The 17835-nt window shown below is 40.6% G+C and overlaps 1 protein-coding gene across 1 annotated transcript; it reads right to left on the bottom strand.

Annotated features, from left to right (window-relative positions):
• Positions 1 to 357: 357 nt before the first annotated feature.
• Positions 358 to 16228, bottom strand: LYVE1 (lymphatic vessel endothelial hyaluronan receptor 1). Its single transcript, XM_008006775.3, has 6 exons — positions 15425 to 16228; positions 11123 to 11294; positions 10860 to 10999; positions 3002 to 3304; positions 2323 to 2401; positions 358 to 1795 (listed from the first exon to the last, which is right to left on the bottom strand). The coding sequence occupies exons 1-6, from the start codon at positions 15507 to 15509 to the stop codon at positions 1609 to 1611; spliced, it is 966 nt and encodes a 321-aa protein (XP_008004966.1). The 5' UTR covers positions 15510 to 16228; the 3' UTR covers positions 358 to 1608.
• Positions 16229 to 17835: the final 1607 nt, after the last annotated feature.

Raw genomic sequence — 17835 nt, 5'->3', positions numbered from 1 at the left:
AGATAATTAGCAGTCTAAGGGAGAGGGAAAGAGAAAACTAGAAAAGCAGGGCTGTCAAAAGTGAGACAGGTGAGCCATCCTGAATCTCTAGCTCCCTGGTGAATTCTGAAATGGATGGAAATGTAGGGCCAGCATCTCGAGTAAAGGACTGTTTAATGTGTATGTACTTGGCCAACTCAAAATAAAATGTTTGGAGCATGAATAGCCCCATATGATATATGCTGTTTGGTTGACATATGCTTGTATTTTAACAACCAACGTTGTCCCTTTTATTTTTGCAAACAATATGGTATGATCTGGTCCTCACTTTAATTTTACATGAAAGGTATAATGCATCTATGTAAATAAGAGAGCAAAGACGTTTTCTAAATGCTTTAATTTTTTGTCACAAATATTTCTGCCTCTCTCAGGCCCTCCTTGCTGGAAAAAGGAGGGCTAGTGACACATTTGTTAATGGCACTTTAAAAATGTGCTTTGGTATATAGAGGTAAAAATGTACTTCTTGGGTATGTTAATAATAAATTAAGGTTATAATGGTTGCCATATTAGAGAAAATGAATAAGATTAGCCTCAGCAAAAGTAAAAATTAGTCTGGAAGTAGATAAGCTAGGGATATCAAAACTGAAAAAAAAAAAAAAGCTTCCCAGATAGCATTCTACTATATGCAATTTTTTGATGAATAATATTCAATTACAGAGTGTAATACCTTGCACAGCACTTGACATATAGTAGCTATTCAGCAAACGTTTGTCGAATTTTATTACTTTTTAAACAAATTACTGAGTAATTTCCCTCAGTAATCATTTCTGTAACTCAGATAAAAATACAAATTTATGTTTTTATTTTTGTTACTTATAAAAGTATATTTCCTAGAGAAAGTATCAGCAGTGGTAGAGACCAGAAAAAGTAAGTGTGTGTGTTCTAAACACTGATTCCAACTCAGTGTGTTCAGAGAAGAACACTTTGACCCTGTCTGTGTTTACAGTCCCTGATGACAGTGTTCTGTTGGTTTCCTCAGCCTTGTTGTATTTCTTTCTTTATTTTGGCTTTACAGACATTAGGTCTCAAGTTATGAGAATCTCCCTGGCCTTCAGGACCTAAACTTTTCTGTCATTCTTTTGCTTTTACCAGGCTCAGAAGGACATGCCAGGTGGGATACGTGTTTCTCTTCAGAGCTGAAGAAAAGGTCTGAGCTGTGGAATCAGTAGAGAAAGCCTTCGTCTCAGTGACTCCTTGGTTTTCAACCCACCTAGCCTCAGGCAGCCCGGAGGCCCTTTTACCGCTGGATACTGATGAGATGTTTTAGGTCCTTGCACTTTGCAAAACTCCTTTCTCCCAGTGGGATATTATTAGGACATAGCCAGGCTAGAAAGGCTGTGGGAAGCTTTGGAGGTAGGAGGATAGGATCCAGACAGGGTTGCAACAGGAAGTAGGGCATTCTCTTTGGTGCACTCCATAGTCCAACGGCAGTCCTGAGCTGATTCCAGTAAGGAACTAAGGGTGGACTTTCTTCTTTGGTTCTTTGGCCCATTTGATTTCCTCAGCTGGGGCAGGGTGAGGATGGTGAAAGAAACCAGCCTTAGGTGTGTCTCCTCATTTCTGTCTCATCTAAACTTCAGCTTCCAGGCATCGCACGGTAGTTTTGCTTGGACTCTTGGGCTCTTCTGGGTTGTTATCTGTTTTCTTTGATTCTTCATTAGGGTTGATATCATCGGCCTTCTCCTCCTTTACTACTTTGGTTTCAATCATTTCCTTCTGCTGATTCTTGTTTGTAAAAGGAAAGGCCTTCACATACCTTTAGGCATAAACATGAAATTAAAGTGAGAGACTCTGTGTAACACGCGTAATAATAGATAACACTTTTTTGGTCATGGTACATATTGGCATAGTACACTGGATACCTTTATTTCAGGGTGATGCTAGCACATGCATGCTCGAATACATTAACACATCACCACCTTAATGGATTCATTTAAGTGGGAAAATATGTTTGCAGGCCAGACTTTAGGCTGACCACATAATTCTTCCCATAAAAACAAAGAACCAGAAATCAAATAGAGCATATAAATTTTCCCCAGATGTCAATTTTTTTTATTTCTTGATTTTCAAAGGACAGTCATTGACTGATGACTGGATGACATGCATGTGCTGAAATAGAAAAGACTGGGCGGAAGGGAGAGAGATGAGATGAGAGAGAAATTTACAGTATAAGAGGACTGCTATCTCCATTTTGATCAGCAAAATGCCAATAGCGACCTTGAAAAAGCACAGGATAGAAACTTGACAAAGATTACAAGACTAGCAGTGCACCAGCAACCCTACCTTTTGACATAGCAAACTCCAAGACCAGCTGCAGCACCAAAAAAGAGGAGAGCAAGCACTAGCAGAGCCGTGGGGACACCTGCAAGGAACAGAGACATGGCCTGTTGGTCCTTCACTTAAACATTGTGTGTAATGCTCATTGAATGATCCAGGTGATTGAGACAGTAGATAGTGCAGGAGAAAAACCTTCTCTGTAGCCCTTTATGATGTTGGGCCCACACCAGCTTCTTTGCTTCATGCTTGTAGAATCATTGGCCTTGCCTCTCATACTCTGTCAATTCTATCAGTTGCAATATGACAGAGTTCATTTCTCCTCCATGGCCTTAAGACCTACTCTAGTCAACAAGCCTGCCCGAGAAAGCGATGACTGGAATAAAGTCATAGGCCTTTAGGGTATATATTTTAAAAAGAACTTCTACATAGGAACAGATAGTGATTTATTTTTAAAAGTCTTGAGTTTTCAACAGTGAAATTCTTTTATACTTATACTTTATAGCTTAATCACTAAGGTTCTTTACAGCTCTCAGATTCTATGACTATGAAAGTTGAGTTTGTGTTAAGCTTTTGTTAGTATTTGACAGGTCCTGAGTGCCTCATCTAGAGACAGGCAGGATTCTACGAATTGTCTGTTATACATGAACATACATATATATGTAACATAGACACAGAAACCATTTACCTCCAAACCCAGCAGCTTCATTCTTGAATGCTGCTTTATTTTCAACAAATGGTTCAGTTTCTGTAGACATGGTGCTAGTTTCCATAAAAACTTCTGTAATGCAAATCAATTTTTTTCTCCGTGGAATAGAAGTGGAAGCTGGAGCAGGAGTAGTAGTAGTGGCAGGTGCTGTAGAGTAAGGGGATGCCACCGAGTAGGTACTGTCACTGACAATAAATTCTGTTGTGTGTGTTGCAGTTTGAGTGTTGAATATGGGATCTTTGGTGGTGATAATTTCTGGAATGCACGAGTTAGTCCAAGTATCTGTCGGGAGAGAGAAACATGAAATAAAAGTATTGCAACAGCCTCCTAACTGTTCTTCCTGCCTCTAGTCTTACTACCTCCAAACCCCTTATACTGCAGCTGGAATGGTCTTTAAAAAGCACATCTAATCATATCACTTCCATCCTTAGAAGCTTTAGTAGCTATCTCTGTTATATGGCCTACAAGGCCTTCTGTGATTTGGCCCCTGCTGACATGCCAGCCTCATCTGCTCTTTTTCTCTCATTGCCCCTGCCATACTGAAATTACTTGAAATTCCTTGATACGCTTTATCTTACATCCAAGCCTTGCACCACGATGCTTTATTCACCTTTATGACTCTTTGCCTCTCTTTATTTAGCTTACTCTGACTCATCCCTCAGGTCTCAGATTGACCCTCTATTTTTCTCAGGCAGACTTGTTGACTTGATTGGGTCCCTAGGCATATGTTCTTGTACCTCCTTGTCACAGTTCTCATTACACTGTTCCCCACTGGACTGCAAGCGGGCTGGAAGCAGAAACCTCATCTGTCTCGGTCATCATGGTATGAGCACTGTGTGTGGTACACAGAACGGGCTCAATAACTATTTGATGAATAGGGAAGGAAGGAAAAGGGAAAAGAAGGAAAGTATAGATTGGAAGACCAAATATACACATGTGGTGTCACTTCAGGACAAAGATATGCTAAGACCTATTATTTTTGGGCTCATTAAAAAAAAAAGTGAACACAAAGGGGCCAGGAAAGGGATAAGGGTTTGCTTTCCAATCTGTTGAATATGCTAGAGAGGAAACACTTGTTAAGCATCTTAATCTGAGTTGATCATGGCAGTAAGTGTTTAAACAGGTATCTCATTGAACAATATTATCAAACCTTTGTTTACACAGGAGGGAACTGAAGTTTCGAGAAACTGAATAACTCACCCAAAGTCACATAGCTAGTAAATGGCAGAGCCATACAATATATTATAATATAAATTTGCATCTATTTTAAGTCCCTAATTATTTATGGCAGTGGGTAGCATCAGCTGAAATGTTTGCTATGAATAAATCATTATTCTATTAAGTGATTCATTTTTGAAAATTAAAATAAATACCAATCAAAATAATGATACTATTGATAAAACATTTTGACCACATGTGTACTGTTTTTACACTATTCATTTTACTTCGAAAAGACCTCCATTCAAATACATATAATCCTTGGCCTTATCTTCCCGGAACTGTTAACTATATTTCTCATTTTTAGCACATGCTAAGCCCTTCCTTCAGAAAATGAACATTTTTGAGTGTCAGGGGCAAAAAACATACTGAGCTCAATATAACTGAAAATACAGAGAAATATAAGACATCGCTCCCACCTCCAGAAGAACAGAGGATGCATTTTGATAAGGATAGGGGGAGATCACTAGGGAGTCAGAGGACATGGCATTTGGGCAGAGTATGGAGGATTAATGTGTTCATTCAACAAATGCTTATGGAGCACTTACTCTGTGCCAGGCATGGTTCTAGGTGCTAGGGACATGGAGCAAACAAGACAAAGGGTCATTCATGCTATTGGAAGGATAGAGATAATAAAAGATAGTAATAAATAAGCCAGAAATTTCAGAGGATGATAAATGTTGAAAGGAAAATTAAGCAGGAGATGAATTAGACTGATGAGGTGGATAATGGAGGACAGAGGGTGACAAGAGAAGGTCTCTTGGGGAGGCAATATTTACACTGAGTCCTGAATGATGAGAAGTAGTCAGTCATTGAAGATCTGGGGCAGAAACATTCAAAGGAAAGAGAACAGAAAGTTTAAGAGCCCATTTGATGAATAAGAAGGCCAGGATGACTGAAACAGAGAAGCAGCACATCTAGTATAGAAGAGGGAATAGGATATCCCAGTCAATAGGAATAGCATAATCTGAGAATCCAGAAGTTTTAATGTGTAGTTATGTTAGAAAAATGACAATGAGCACAGTGTGACTGGAATGTAGGGGGTGTGTGTGTGTAAATGGAGGTATGAAAGACTGCAAGCAAGAGATGAGACTGGGAAGATAGATTGGAGTCAGACTATCAAGATTTATAATTGCTATGTTAAAGAATTTGGAATTTATTTTGTAGAAGAGGGAATTTTCAACTGAGTTTCACAAATCTTCCAAATTATATACAAAAGTCCTCATATATATCCACTTTCATGTACAAAAGGCTTCACAATTTACATCATATTCTCAAATGGGAGGTTATCTGAGGCTATGGAGCAGAGTGGTAAAATAATTATCAATGGAAGTGTGTGGAGGATGAGATGCAGAGCAGAGCGGGTATAGTCCAGGAGCAAAGAAGGAGGTTATTGCAATTCCATCGAAATAGGAGAATCAGAAATTTCTGGACTCCTAAAACCTAGAGATCTTCTACGGAGAGGTGATTCCCATCCCTGGCTGCAGGTTAGAATCACCTGAGAAGCTTCTAAAAACTACTGATGTTCCAGGACTCACCTCAGGCCTTGTATATTACTGATGTGTGGTCATCATCCTGGAAGGTGCTACACTGAAATAGCATGACTCAATACAGTTTAGCTCAAGATTTAAATCCTGGCTCTGCCCCTTATTGACCATGACCGCAAGAAAGGTACACTCTAAGCATCAATTGCTGCTCCTGAAAGTAGAAATGATTCACAGGTTTCATTTTACTGAGGATCAATGAGATAGTAAATGTCTAGGGCCTAGTGTAATGTCTGGGCGTAATGGTAAGATCTGCAAGAATTTGTTTCCTTGACCTCTCTGTTCATACATGTGCCTGAGAAGGACACAGTATGAAGGAGTAAAAGCAATTGGTGGTCCCTAACTGATTAAGAGTACAGTGTATCTCACCTGGAAGTGAGATGCTCTCCTTCCCCTCCAAACTACAAATAATTTCTCTAGAATGTGCTGAGTGCTCTGATAGATATTAAACACAGGGTGCAGTGGGATCCCAAGGGGAGAGAGAGGGTTATGGAAAATGCATCTGGAGAAGATGGCACTTGATATGTGAATGAAGAGTAGGAGCTGGCCAGGTGATGAAGAGGATGGGCATTGTGGCAGCAGGAACAGCACTACACAAGTGGTGTGTGCAGAGCATTAACAGCGCTTTGACCCCAGACCTCACAGTAACAGCAATAAAAAAATAAAGTTAGGACTAGGAGTGGGGTTTGATTCCCTATTCTCACAAGGATAGCAACAAGAAAGACAATTAGGATAAGGTTTATATGGAGGGTCAGGGTTACTCCGATCCTCAAATCTCACAAGATAGCAATAAAAAGGAAATTACAAAAACAAAAAAAATTAAGGTAAGGTCAGGATTAGCATTAGGATCAGGGTTAGGGAACTCTAATTTTCACCAAGATGTCAATGGACACACACACACATGTACACACACGAGTGCACACACACACACATTTTGAACATCTAGGTTTCTATCCTGATGATATATCTCCATAGATGTGAAACAACATATTTTCAAGGTTACATACCTTAGAATTACTTTGAATAGAAAAAGATTGGAAATAGCTCAAAAGTCCATTAACAGAGGACTGGTTGAATAAACTATGATACAGCCACCCAATGGAGTACTATGCAGCCATTAATAAAAGAGACAAGTCTGTATTAACCAACATGGAGTAATTTCTAAGACTTGAGTGGAAACAGTTAGGTGCAAAGTGGTGTATATAGTATGCTAGTTTTTGTAAGAAAGGGCAACAAGACCACATACAAACACACTCCTTTATACACAAAGCAACACAGAGGAATAAACCAGAAATGAATGAAAGTGGTAGGTGGAAACTGTGGAAGGCATGAGAATAAGACTTCTTTGAATACAGTTTTTAAAAAGTGCATTTTGGGTCATTGAACCATGTAAATATTTTAGTTATTCAAAAAATAAAAATAGGACAAAAGTCAAACCCTAAAACTGATTACAAAGAGAAGTGAATGAACCTCAGTTATTTCAAAATGATAATATAAGTACACAGAGTAGCAAATTTTTAAAGTCACTGCTATACACAATTCACTGACTGTACATCCTTAGAGGAATATCTTCTAAGGACTAAAATATAGGCAAAGAAGTCTTAACTTTACTCAGTAGGTTATTATTCCTAATGCTGGTTTTGTAAGTTTGAAACTTGTAGGATAAGAAAATATATTAATATTATTTATTGTGAATTAATATTTTCATTATAAGAGATACAAACATAAAGTAGACTAACAAGGAACTTGAATTGTTAAATTTGAGTTGGAACTATCAATATAAACTTATGTATATAAAATTGTCTATCTGTCCACTGATAGGACTGAAAAGCAATGACAACTCCAGGAGGAATGAGAACAACTTGTATCCAAATCTTGGTTTCTAATTAACATTTCCCTTTAAAAGGAACTAAGGCTCCTTGGAGAAATAAGTAGCTGATTCCATGCCCGAGATACAGAAAGTACGAAGTGAGCCTGGGACATGGTATAGTGTAGGGAAACCAGGAATTACCTAAAAGCAAATGGGACAAAGGACACACAAATCAACTAGAAGGGGCTCCCACTTGCCAGATTCAGGACAATTTGAGCATCCAAACAAACAAAAGAATAATAATTGTAAAATGGATTATAAGACATTGAACATATTGAATAAGTAAAATGCATGTGCCCATGATAGTGTAAGAGGGAGGAAAAAAGGGTATGTGTGCATCTGTGTAGGTGTGTGTGTGTTTGAGAGAGAGAGCGACAGAGAGAGAAAGATTCTTCATCAAAGATGCCAACTAATAAATGTAAAAGGAAGGATAGATTTAGAAAAATCGCCATTTTCAGTCCCCCACATAATAACTGATTCCAAGAAGGATCATCAATGACTGCTTAAATGTCTAGGTAAAAAGTAGTTGAAGATCAAGATATTTGCATGGTGTCAAAATATCACATTGTAGATCACCCACTAATTGCAAAGGGAAAGATATAGTGTTACAGTTTCATAAGCAGATAGGGCAGTTGCCACTTTAATCAAGTAACCAAAGTTAGCATAATTAGTAGTGGGAAATACTGACATTAAGTGTCGTTTGTCGTGATGTGATCCAAAATACATAATATCATCTATGAAGTACTTTTGCCAAAAATATTGAATATGATCCTAATCAAGCCTCTAGACTTAACTTTCAGCATAAGAAATACACAGAAAATGTGGCACATATACACCATGGAATGCTATGCGGCCATAAAAAAGAATGAGCTCATGTCCTTTGCAGGGACATGGATGAAGCTGGAAACCATCATTCTCAGCAAACTAACACAGGAACAGAAAACCAAACATCACATATTCTCACTCATAAGTGGGAGTTGAACAATGAGAACATAATGGGCACAGGAAGGGGAACATCAGACACTGGGGCCTGTTGGGGGGTAGGGGGGCTAGCGGAGGGACAGCATTAGAAGAAATACCTAATGTAGGTGATGGGTTGATAGGTGCGGCAAATCACCATGGCGCATGTATACCCATGTAACAAAGCTGCACGTTCTGCACATGTATCCCAGAACTTAAAGTATAATAAAAATAAAATAATAAAATAAAATTATCTCTGGAAAAAAAAAGAAATACATGGGATAGGAGTACAAGTTAAATGAAACCATGAGGAAATAGACAAATCCAAGTCCTCTTTCTCTGGCTCTTCTCTGTTTAGTCAGAGGGCTGGGTATCATCACATTGCGGGCTGGCAGGAAGGCAGTTAAAAAGCAAAGTCATTTGACAGGCATTGGCTGGTATGAGGTATGCAGGCATGTAGCTTACCAATTCCCCAGCCAGTGATGATAGACCAAAGAGGCAGAGAAGGGAAGGAGGATGGCAAATACAATGTTGGGAAAAGTCCTATGTTCCAGTCTTGATTCTGCCACTAACTGACTGTAGGACCTTGAATAAGCTAAATCCCTGTTCTGAATTGTAGTTGTTTCATCCATGAAGTGAGGGAACTGGTCAAAGTTTCTCCATGGGCCTTTTCTGTGCCAAAGCCCTCCGGATCAGGGAACTACTTGGATCCTATATTGCCTTTCTGGGACAGCTTTTGCTAATATTGGCTGGTGCACATTTATCTCTGGGATCTTAGAGAATGATTTTGAAATCTATCCTGCGTATGACCTCTCAGCCACCTAACCTTCACAAGGTCAGATGGATGAGTATGTGTGAAGAGTAATAATCAGACAGGGGTCCTTATGACAAACTGAGAACAAGTGAGTATTTATTAAAAGAAAAACTTTCTGAGAAGTGCTTAGGTGAAGCACTTGGGCTAACGCAGCCAAGGTCTTCAAGCAAAGTTAGTGGGTGACTTCATGACCACGAACAAATCAGTGCTACCCTCTAGGTGTCAATTTCTTCCTTCATAAAATGGAGACTGGGTCTGGTTCTTAAAATTATAAGGGAATGTTGAACAGTGGAAAGAACGTGGTTTGAGTTAGACCTGAGTCTGAACCTTTACAGTAATGAGACCTTAGACAAATGCACTTAAATCCTTTGAACTCGGTTTCTTTTTTTTTTTTTCTTTCTTTTTTTTTTTTTTTTTTTGAGACAGAGTCTCACTCTGTCACCCAGGCTGGAGTGCAGTGGCTTGATCCCGGCTCACTGCAAGCTCTGCCTCCCAGGTTCACGCCATTCTCCTGCCTCAGCCTCCCGAGTAGCTGGGACTACAGGCGCCCGCCACCATGCCCGGCTAATTTTTTGTATTTTTAGTAGAGACGGGGTTTCACTGTGTTAACCAGGATGGTCTCAATCTCCTGACCTCGTGATCCGCCTGCCTCGGCCTCCCAAAGTGCTGGGATTACAGGCATGAGCCACCGTGCCCGGCCTGAACTCGGTTTCTTTATCTGCAAAATGGGGATGATAAAGCATACCTCACAGGGAAGTTGTCAAGGTTTAGTGAGATATCCTAGTACAGTAAGCCCTATGGATCTGTAGGTTCCATGTAGGCGGAATCAACCAACCTTGGATTGAAAATATTTGGGAAAAAAAATAACAATACAACGATAAAAAAGCAAATAATACAGTACAATGACTATGTAGCATCTACATTGTATTAGGTATTGTAAGTAGCTTAGAGATGATTTAAAGTGTACAGGAGGATATGTGTAGGTTATATGCAAATACAACCCCACTTTATATCAGGGACTTGGGCATCTGTGGATTTTTGTATATGACAGGGTGCCAGAACCAATCCCCCACTGACACTGAGGGACGACCGTGCATTGCTTTGTCCATAATGGATGCGTTACATAACATCTGTACCTTTATTTCCTTCCCTTCTGCCTGCTTATCTTATAGGATGCAGGGATGGTGGCAGTGGTAATTGAGCCTCCTGAATGTCTTCTCCTGTGTTGCCATTCAGTCACATTTCTCCTAACTTTTTCCTCTGAGGGGCATATTGTCACCCCTAGCCTGGCCAGAGAGACAGTTTTGGGAGAATCAGATGACCGTGGCTGTGATTGCTTCTGCTGCTGCTCAGGGTTACTCTTTCCAGACAGGTCTCAGATTGAGAGATACCCAGAGAATGCCACATGGAAAGGCTGCAGATCAGACTCACCAGATGAGTTGTAACAATAGGCTGCGAACTGTCGGTTCACTGCAACTTTCCAAATCAGGACACCCACCCCATTTTTCCCACACTTGGGGTTTGGGCTAATCCTAGAGATGACCACGAATCCATCTCCAATCCAGCCATAGCTGTAAAAGAATACACACTAGTTGAACAGAAAAATGATTAGAAGGCATCATCTCTATTGCTGAACAAGAACACAGAGCTAAAAAAGAACTCCAGCAGCGACAGTGAAACCAGCTGTTTCTCACCTGCAAGTCTCAAAGCTAGCCTTCCAGGCTGTTTCAACTTGATCTTTGCTGGCCAAAGTTAGTCCCAGCAGCCTACAGGCCTCCTTAGCTTCTGTGAAATTCAGCTGCGGGTTTGCTTTTTTGCTCACAAGGGTGATCCCCATAATTCTGCATGACACCTGGATGGAAAGCTCTGCAAAGGAATCACATAAGTCCTCAGTTTGCTGCTGTCCTTGTTTCCAGCCCTTAGGCTCTCCTTCCTAGCAGAGCATATTGTCTTGATGCAGCAGGGAGGTCTATCTGGCTGGGACTGGGGTTTAGAATAACAGGACATAGACCAGGCATCTGCTGGGCTAGATGGATGCTTGTTCTTGTCCAAGCTGTAAATGTCACCCGATCAAATTCTATCCCATCCCACTGCATTAAGATGCCTTGCCTTGCTCACCACATGGGGGCTTTGGCTACCAGTTGTTGGGGTGCAGTCTAAGGGATGAAGTTACTGCAAACCTTTCTGGAGTCTATAAAATGAAGCATCCGAGACTTTGAGAAAGATAGAATTCAGGGCTCTAGTTGATAGCATAGTTAGCAATACTCCAATGTGGTTTGGGGACACTACTATTTGTGAGATGGGCTGAAAATGTCACACTTGTTATAAAAGAATGTGAGTGCTCTCAGTTCCAGGTCTTTTGGCCATTGGGGGGCAGGCTTACTCAGAAGTTCCTGGAGGAGCTGGCAGTAAACCTTGCATGGCAGAAAAACTAAATAAAGAAAGCAGAATTTTAGAGTCAGACTTGGGCTTAGATCTAGCATATGTCACTTGCTAGCTCTGTGACCTTAGCCCAGATACTTCATCTCTTTAATCTTCAGCTCTTTGAGCCTCATTATTTATAAATCAAGAGAGTCACAGTGTCTACTGAACAGGGTAGTGAAAGTTACATGAGTAAATTCTAAACAAATGTTTAGCATAGTGCCTGCCACATGGTAGGTGCTTAATAAATCACACATAACATTATCATTGTCTTTAAAGCATTTTCGTTTTGGTCTGCTAATGATTGATCACCCCGCAGAAGCTGAGGCTGTTGAAGAGGTAAGATGTGAATAATATTTCTACTCAAAATCTAATGGATTTGGAAATTCTTTTGAACCCTTTTCTCTGGGTTCTGGGATGTACAGACCTGTATGAAATTGCCAAGCTGTATTGTATTCAAGTACATTATTCCTACTGGGCTTCATCCATGAACATTCATAAAAGGGCATTTAAATCTCTCAAATAATTGCTTGTACACAGCTCTGCATATTGGATGCTCAGTCAAATGCTTTGACCACTTTCTAGGTTGATATCTAATGGAAGTTTTTTTTTGAAAACATGAAAGGAGCATTTCTAAGTCCTCCATGTGAACCTTGCTGTGGTGGCAGATTAGGAGCACACACTCAATTATGCCTGATTCTAAAACCCCAGTTCCTTTTATTTCCTTCTTCTTTCCCAAGGATGGATCTTGCTGTCTTGCCCAGGCTGGTCATAAATTTCTGGGCTCAAGCGATCCTCCCGCCTCAGCCTCCCTGAGTAGCTGGAACTACAGTGTGCACCAGTACGGCCAAGCAAGAACTCCAGTTCTTTTTTTTTTTTTTTTTTTTTTTGAGACAGAGTGTTACTCTTGTTGTCCAGGCTAGAGTACAATGGCATGACCTTGGCTCACCGTAACCTCCACCTCCTGGGTTCAAGCGATTCTCCTGCCTCAGCCTCCCGAGTAGCTGGGATTACAGGCATGCAACACCACACCCAGCTAATTTTGTATTTTTAGTAGAGACAGGGTTTCTCCCTGTTGGTCAGGCTGGTCTTGAACTCCCGACTTCAGGTGATCCGCCCGCCTCGGCCTCCCAAAGTGCTGGGATTACAGGCGTGAGCCTCTGTGCCTGACCCTTTTTTTTGTTTGTTTTGAGACAGAGTCTCATCCTGCCACCCAGGCTGGAGTGCAGTGGCATGATCTTGGCTCACTGCAACCTCTGCCCCCTGGGTCCAAGCAACTCTTGTGCCTCAGCTTCCTGAGTAGCTGGGACTACAGATGCGAGACACCATGCCCAGCTAATTTTTGTATTTTTAGTAGAGATGGGGTTTCACCATGTTGGCCAGGCTGGTCTCAAACTCCTGACCTCAGGTGATCCACCCACCTCGGCCTCCCAAAGTGCTCAGATTATAGGCATGAGCCACTGTGCCCAACCCAGCCCCCAGTTCTTAACAATGACACTGTTTTACCTTTCACCGTGCTATAAGGAAATGAACACACACACACACACACACACACACACACACACACACCCCTAGGCTGAACTCCCTGAACACACCATTTACCCTGAAATTTGACTCTTTTAGCTCACGAGCTTGCTATATTGCTCAGGTCTCTTATATAGCTACTTCTTTGGGAATGTATCGCAGAGGTTTATTTGTCACATTATCAGGTGGTCTTACTACCCTCTCATCATATGTCATTTGTACTCTAAATACTATTATTTAGAGCAATGATATACTTATTCTAGGTGAATAGACTTAGCTTTGAATATTTTTTTCTGTTGTTAACTGGCTGTTGGGACATCAAGCAAGTCAGCATTCTCATCTGAAATGGGAATGGATATATCTTCTTCACATGATTTTTATCAGAATTAAATTAGATAACTTGTACCTAGCAGAGGCGGGGCCCAGTAGGAAGTCAACAACATTAGTCATTTTATGCTTTCCTATTTCATTTAGGGATCAAAAGAGGCAGTTGGAATCTAAGGGGGACTCTAGTAACTCCTCCCTTAAGATTTCTCAGGAAACAGCAAACATAGTAGAAATAGTGTATGCTTAGGAGTTAGATATAAGGATGTGGAATCAGATAATAGTATATGCTTAGGAATCAGATAGGGCTGAATTCAAACCCATTATTTATTATGTACTGCCTGCATGACATTGGGCAAGTCACTTCACCTATAAACTGTCTTCTTGAGAGGATTAAATGAAATCGTATATACACACCTAGCTCTGGATCGCTATATAATTGGCCCTCAAAAATAGTTCCCACCCCCATTCACTTACCTTCATCAGCTACTTTATTCTGATATGGTTATGATGACTTTTGGTTGTTGCCAAAAATGTAATTTCCTTAAGAATTTTTTTTTCCCTTGCTAAGCGTAGTCCAGAGTGTGATGGAGTCATTTTCAAAAAAACAGTGTCCAATAGTTTGAATAATGGCAGCTTTGTGGGGAAAAATAGTCTCCCCAGAGGATTTAAAAGAAGACCAAACTTATTTGAAAGTAACAGTATTTAAAAAAAACTAATCTTATAACTCTGACCTCCCTTATAAAATATAATGCAACAATACATAAATCAACTCTGGATGTCTGTTTCTAGCATATTTTATATCTCAGGTCATCTTCCAGCATAGGAACACACATTTTCCTATTAAAGTGCTCAGATTTTCATTTGCCCAGAGCTGCAATGAGTGATTTGTGGTTACAATTTTTTGCCTACAGTGCAAAATGAGGTTTCCATTTAGGCATCTCAAAAGCCCAGCAATCACTTTAAGTCATTCCTTTAGTAGACAGCCGATGTCTTAATTTTCAAACTTACATTTTTACAGATTTTTTTCCTGTTAACTTGCTATTTACTGAATATTTTTTTGAAAACATTGCACTTCATTCATGGTATGATAAAATTAAAATTAAAATAATTATGCTAACACTCCCCAAAACATAAAAATAGGCCAATTTTAGTGAAAGTTACCCATTATTCCCAAGCTTAGTGATTGCTTTGCATTTTTTACAATCATGGTTTGCTTCTTCAATGAAATCTTAATAAAAATTATTACTTTTAATTTTTATAAATAATCTTAAAAAAATTATTACTTCTGGATGCAGTGCCTCATGCCTGTAATCCTAGTACTTTGGTAGGCTGAGGCGGGAAGATCACTTGAAGTCAGGATTTCAAGACCAGCCTGGGCAACAAAGCGAGATCCCACTGCTACAAAAAATTTAAACACCACCCATACAAAAAGGAGTAAAAATCAAATGGTTTCTCTTCAATGTTTTATTTCAAAATGTCCTCATTAAAAATATTCCATAACCAAAAGTAAAAGTCAAGATGATACAAAGGTAAATGTCAATCATTTTGGTGAAGCTGACAATATAGTAAAATATTTTTGCCAGAGCAATACCACCAATTAGACCTGCTGTTGACATTGAGGGTCACCCTCATTCCCAGAAATCCATAGTCAACAGCTTAGGAGGCTTAGGACAGTTTGCAAGATCTTGCCTTGCTTCAGTTTGGAAATCTGGTAAGAAACCTACCTTCTGCATGCAAAGAGCCTTGGACCAGGAGCCTCGTGGTCCAGATGGAAGCGAGAAGCAACACCAGGCTGAAGCACCTGGCCATCGTGCCTACCCCTTCAGAGCCAGAGAAACACCTCAGATGGCCACTGGTGGTATGAGAGGCAGATGCTCAATCACTAGTCTGGATGGAGAGTTCTGGAACTATGCTGAGGCTCACACTCACTGCTCCACTTCATAACCGAGACATCCGGATTTCCCTGCTTTCAAGCTTCTGACTTGTCAAGGTCACTGGGGGAAATGAGTGACGTCCCTTGAACGCCCAGGCTGTACTTTGTGGATGGTCTTCTGGAAAATTTAGCTAATGCTGACTCAGAAAACACACAAATGAGGAAGGCAGATAGCACAGTGTGAACTGCTAAAGGTTCTCCCAATTCCCATATTCCCTGCCGTTCCTCCTCCCCCAGCAGCTCAGTTCTCACACCATTCACTGTTACTGCCTGTGGAGTCCATCATTTATGTACTCCTAGAAACATCTCTGTCCTTAAAGGAGACTGAGCATAAGTTGTGCCTCTTTTCCTCCCACAATTAGTGATTTTTCCACCCAGCTGTTCAGCCTTGTGATCTGCAGGGTATGATGCTGAAGCTCATGAAAGTAAATGTCCATTGAAATACTGAGTCTAGAACCTTCTGCCTTCCTTTGAGTCTCCTTTTACACATTTGAAATCTCTACACCACTACAGGTGATTCCTTTTTCAAAGAAACCAGGCACATATAAACATTCACATTTACATAACACAACTAGGAGGGCAATTTACAAAATTAAACGTTTTACACTTTCCCCAAGGATTTTTAACTTTACAACAGTAATCACCGCAGGGGTGCTTTATAAAATAACTTTCTCTTAATAACTCCTTTAATATTCTGGTAGGCCGGAATTCAAGTCAGATTCCACCTTTCTTGTTCGATGAACACGAGGTTTATCTGTGCTGTGTACTAGCAGAGTGTACTCCATGTTTTTCTAGCCGGATTTTCAGTGGTTTGTGCTTCATGGTAATTATGGAGTTTTGGCTTGTAAGCAATGTCTTGGGCAAAGGTTTATGAGCTTTTTCCAAAATGAATGTTTTTTATAGGAAAAGTATATGGATAATGAATTCTTTTTTATATAAGTGGTACTGGTCATAAAGCTAGATATTTTTGTGAAAAATATCAATTAAAAAAAAAAAGAATCTGCTCTAAACAAATGCAGGGAACTTCTAAGAGACCAGGGAAACAGCCCTTACACATCTCCAATACAGACCTCATGACCTGGGTGAGCACAAGCTCCAGTTTCCCAGAGACATGCATGAGTCTATCATCACAGTACCAGGGAGGCAGACAGGCAGACTCCTGGCCTCTTCGTGATTATTCTTAAAACCTAACACCATGCCCGAAAGAGAGCTAGCTTTCTAGCATTTGTTCACTTATTACAATAAGAATGAAGGAAGACAGGAAGGGGAAGAATGAATCATGGAAGGCAAGGCTTTGTGTCAAGGAGGAGAATGAGAGCCACAGCGATCACCAGCCATAGAATTTCTAAAATACCAACGAAGAGGCCTGAGAAAGGCCACTGTGCCAGCTTTCTATTGCTGTCCAACAAATTACGATAGACTTAGTGGCTTAAACAGTATTCATTTATCATTTCACAGCTTCTATATATCAGAGGTCTGAGTGGGTTCAATTGGGTCCTCTGCTTTGGGTCTCAAGAAACTGACATTAAGGTGCTGGCTGGGCTGGGCTCTTACTCAGAGGCTCTGGGGAAGAATCCACTTCCAAGCGCATTCAGGTTGTTGGCAGAATTCATTTCTTTGAGGTTGTGGGAATGAGGTCCCTGTTTCCTTGCAGGGGGTCAGCCGGGGACCATTCTCTTCTCCCAGAGCCCTTCCATTTTCAAAGCACCGATGATGCACTGAGTCCTTCTCATACTTCTAGTCTCTCTTTCACTTCTACAGTTAGCCAGAGAAAGCTCTCTGCTCTTTTAAGAGGCAGGGTCTTGCTCTGTTGGCTGGAGTGCAGTGGCGCCATCGTGGCTCACTGCAGCATCTACCTCCTGGGCTCAAGCAGAGCTCTCTGCTTTTAAGGACTCATCGGCCCACCTGGATAACCTCCCTATCTGAAGGTCAACTGTACCATCTAATGTAACACAACAAGAGCGATAGCTCCTATTCAAAGGCTCCAGGGATTGGGGTGGGACATTTTTGGAGGGCTATTCTAGAAATTCCGCCTTCCACAGTCACTTAACCTTGATTTGATTCTGATCTGCTTTCTGAGAGAAACTCCCACATCCACTGTTTTCCTCAGCCCTTTGCATCCCTCTGGGAGATTAATTTGTATATAATCTTCCTTGTCCACATTTGAAGTGGATATTAGGGAGTATGCCCTCCTTGGGAATA

The sequence above is a fragment of the Chlorocebus sabaeus genome, chromosome 1 (assembly GCF_047675955.1).
Source record: "Chlorocebus sabaeus isolate Y175 chromosome 1, mChlSab1.0.hap1, whole genome shotgun sequence".
NCBI lineage: Eukaryota > Metazoa > Chordata > Mammalia > Primates > Cercopithecidae > Chlorocebus > Chlorocebus sabaeus.
The sequence above is the reverse complement of the archived record's forward strand: the minus strand, read 5'-3'. Positions and strand labels throughout refer to the sequence as shown.

What these genes read in the sequence shown, in the direction of transcription:
- LYVE1 (XM_008006775.3), bottom strand. Translation starts at nt 15,509, where the DNA reads ATGGCCAGGTGCTTCAGCCTGGTGTTGCTTCTCGCTTCCATCTGGACC. An exon ending in GCTAGCTTTGAGACTTGCAG is followed by an intron (nt 11,000 to 11,122) that starts GTGAGAAACAGC and finishes ATTCTTTTACAG; the next exon opens with CTATGGCTGGATTGGAGATG. An exon ending in TGAAGCTGCTGGGTTTGGAG is followed by an intron (nt 2,402 to 3,001) that starts GTAAATGGTTTC and finishes TGTTCCTTGCAG; the next exon opens with GTGTCCCCACGGCTCTGCTA.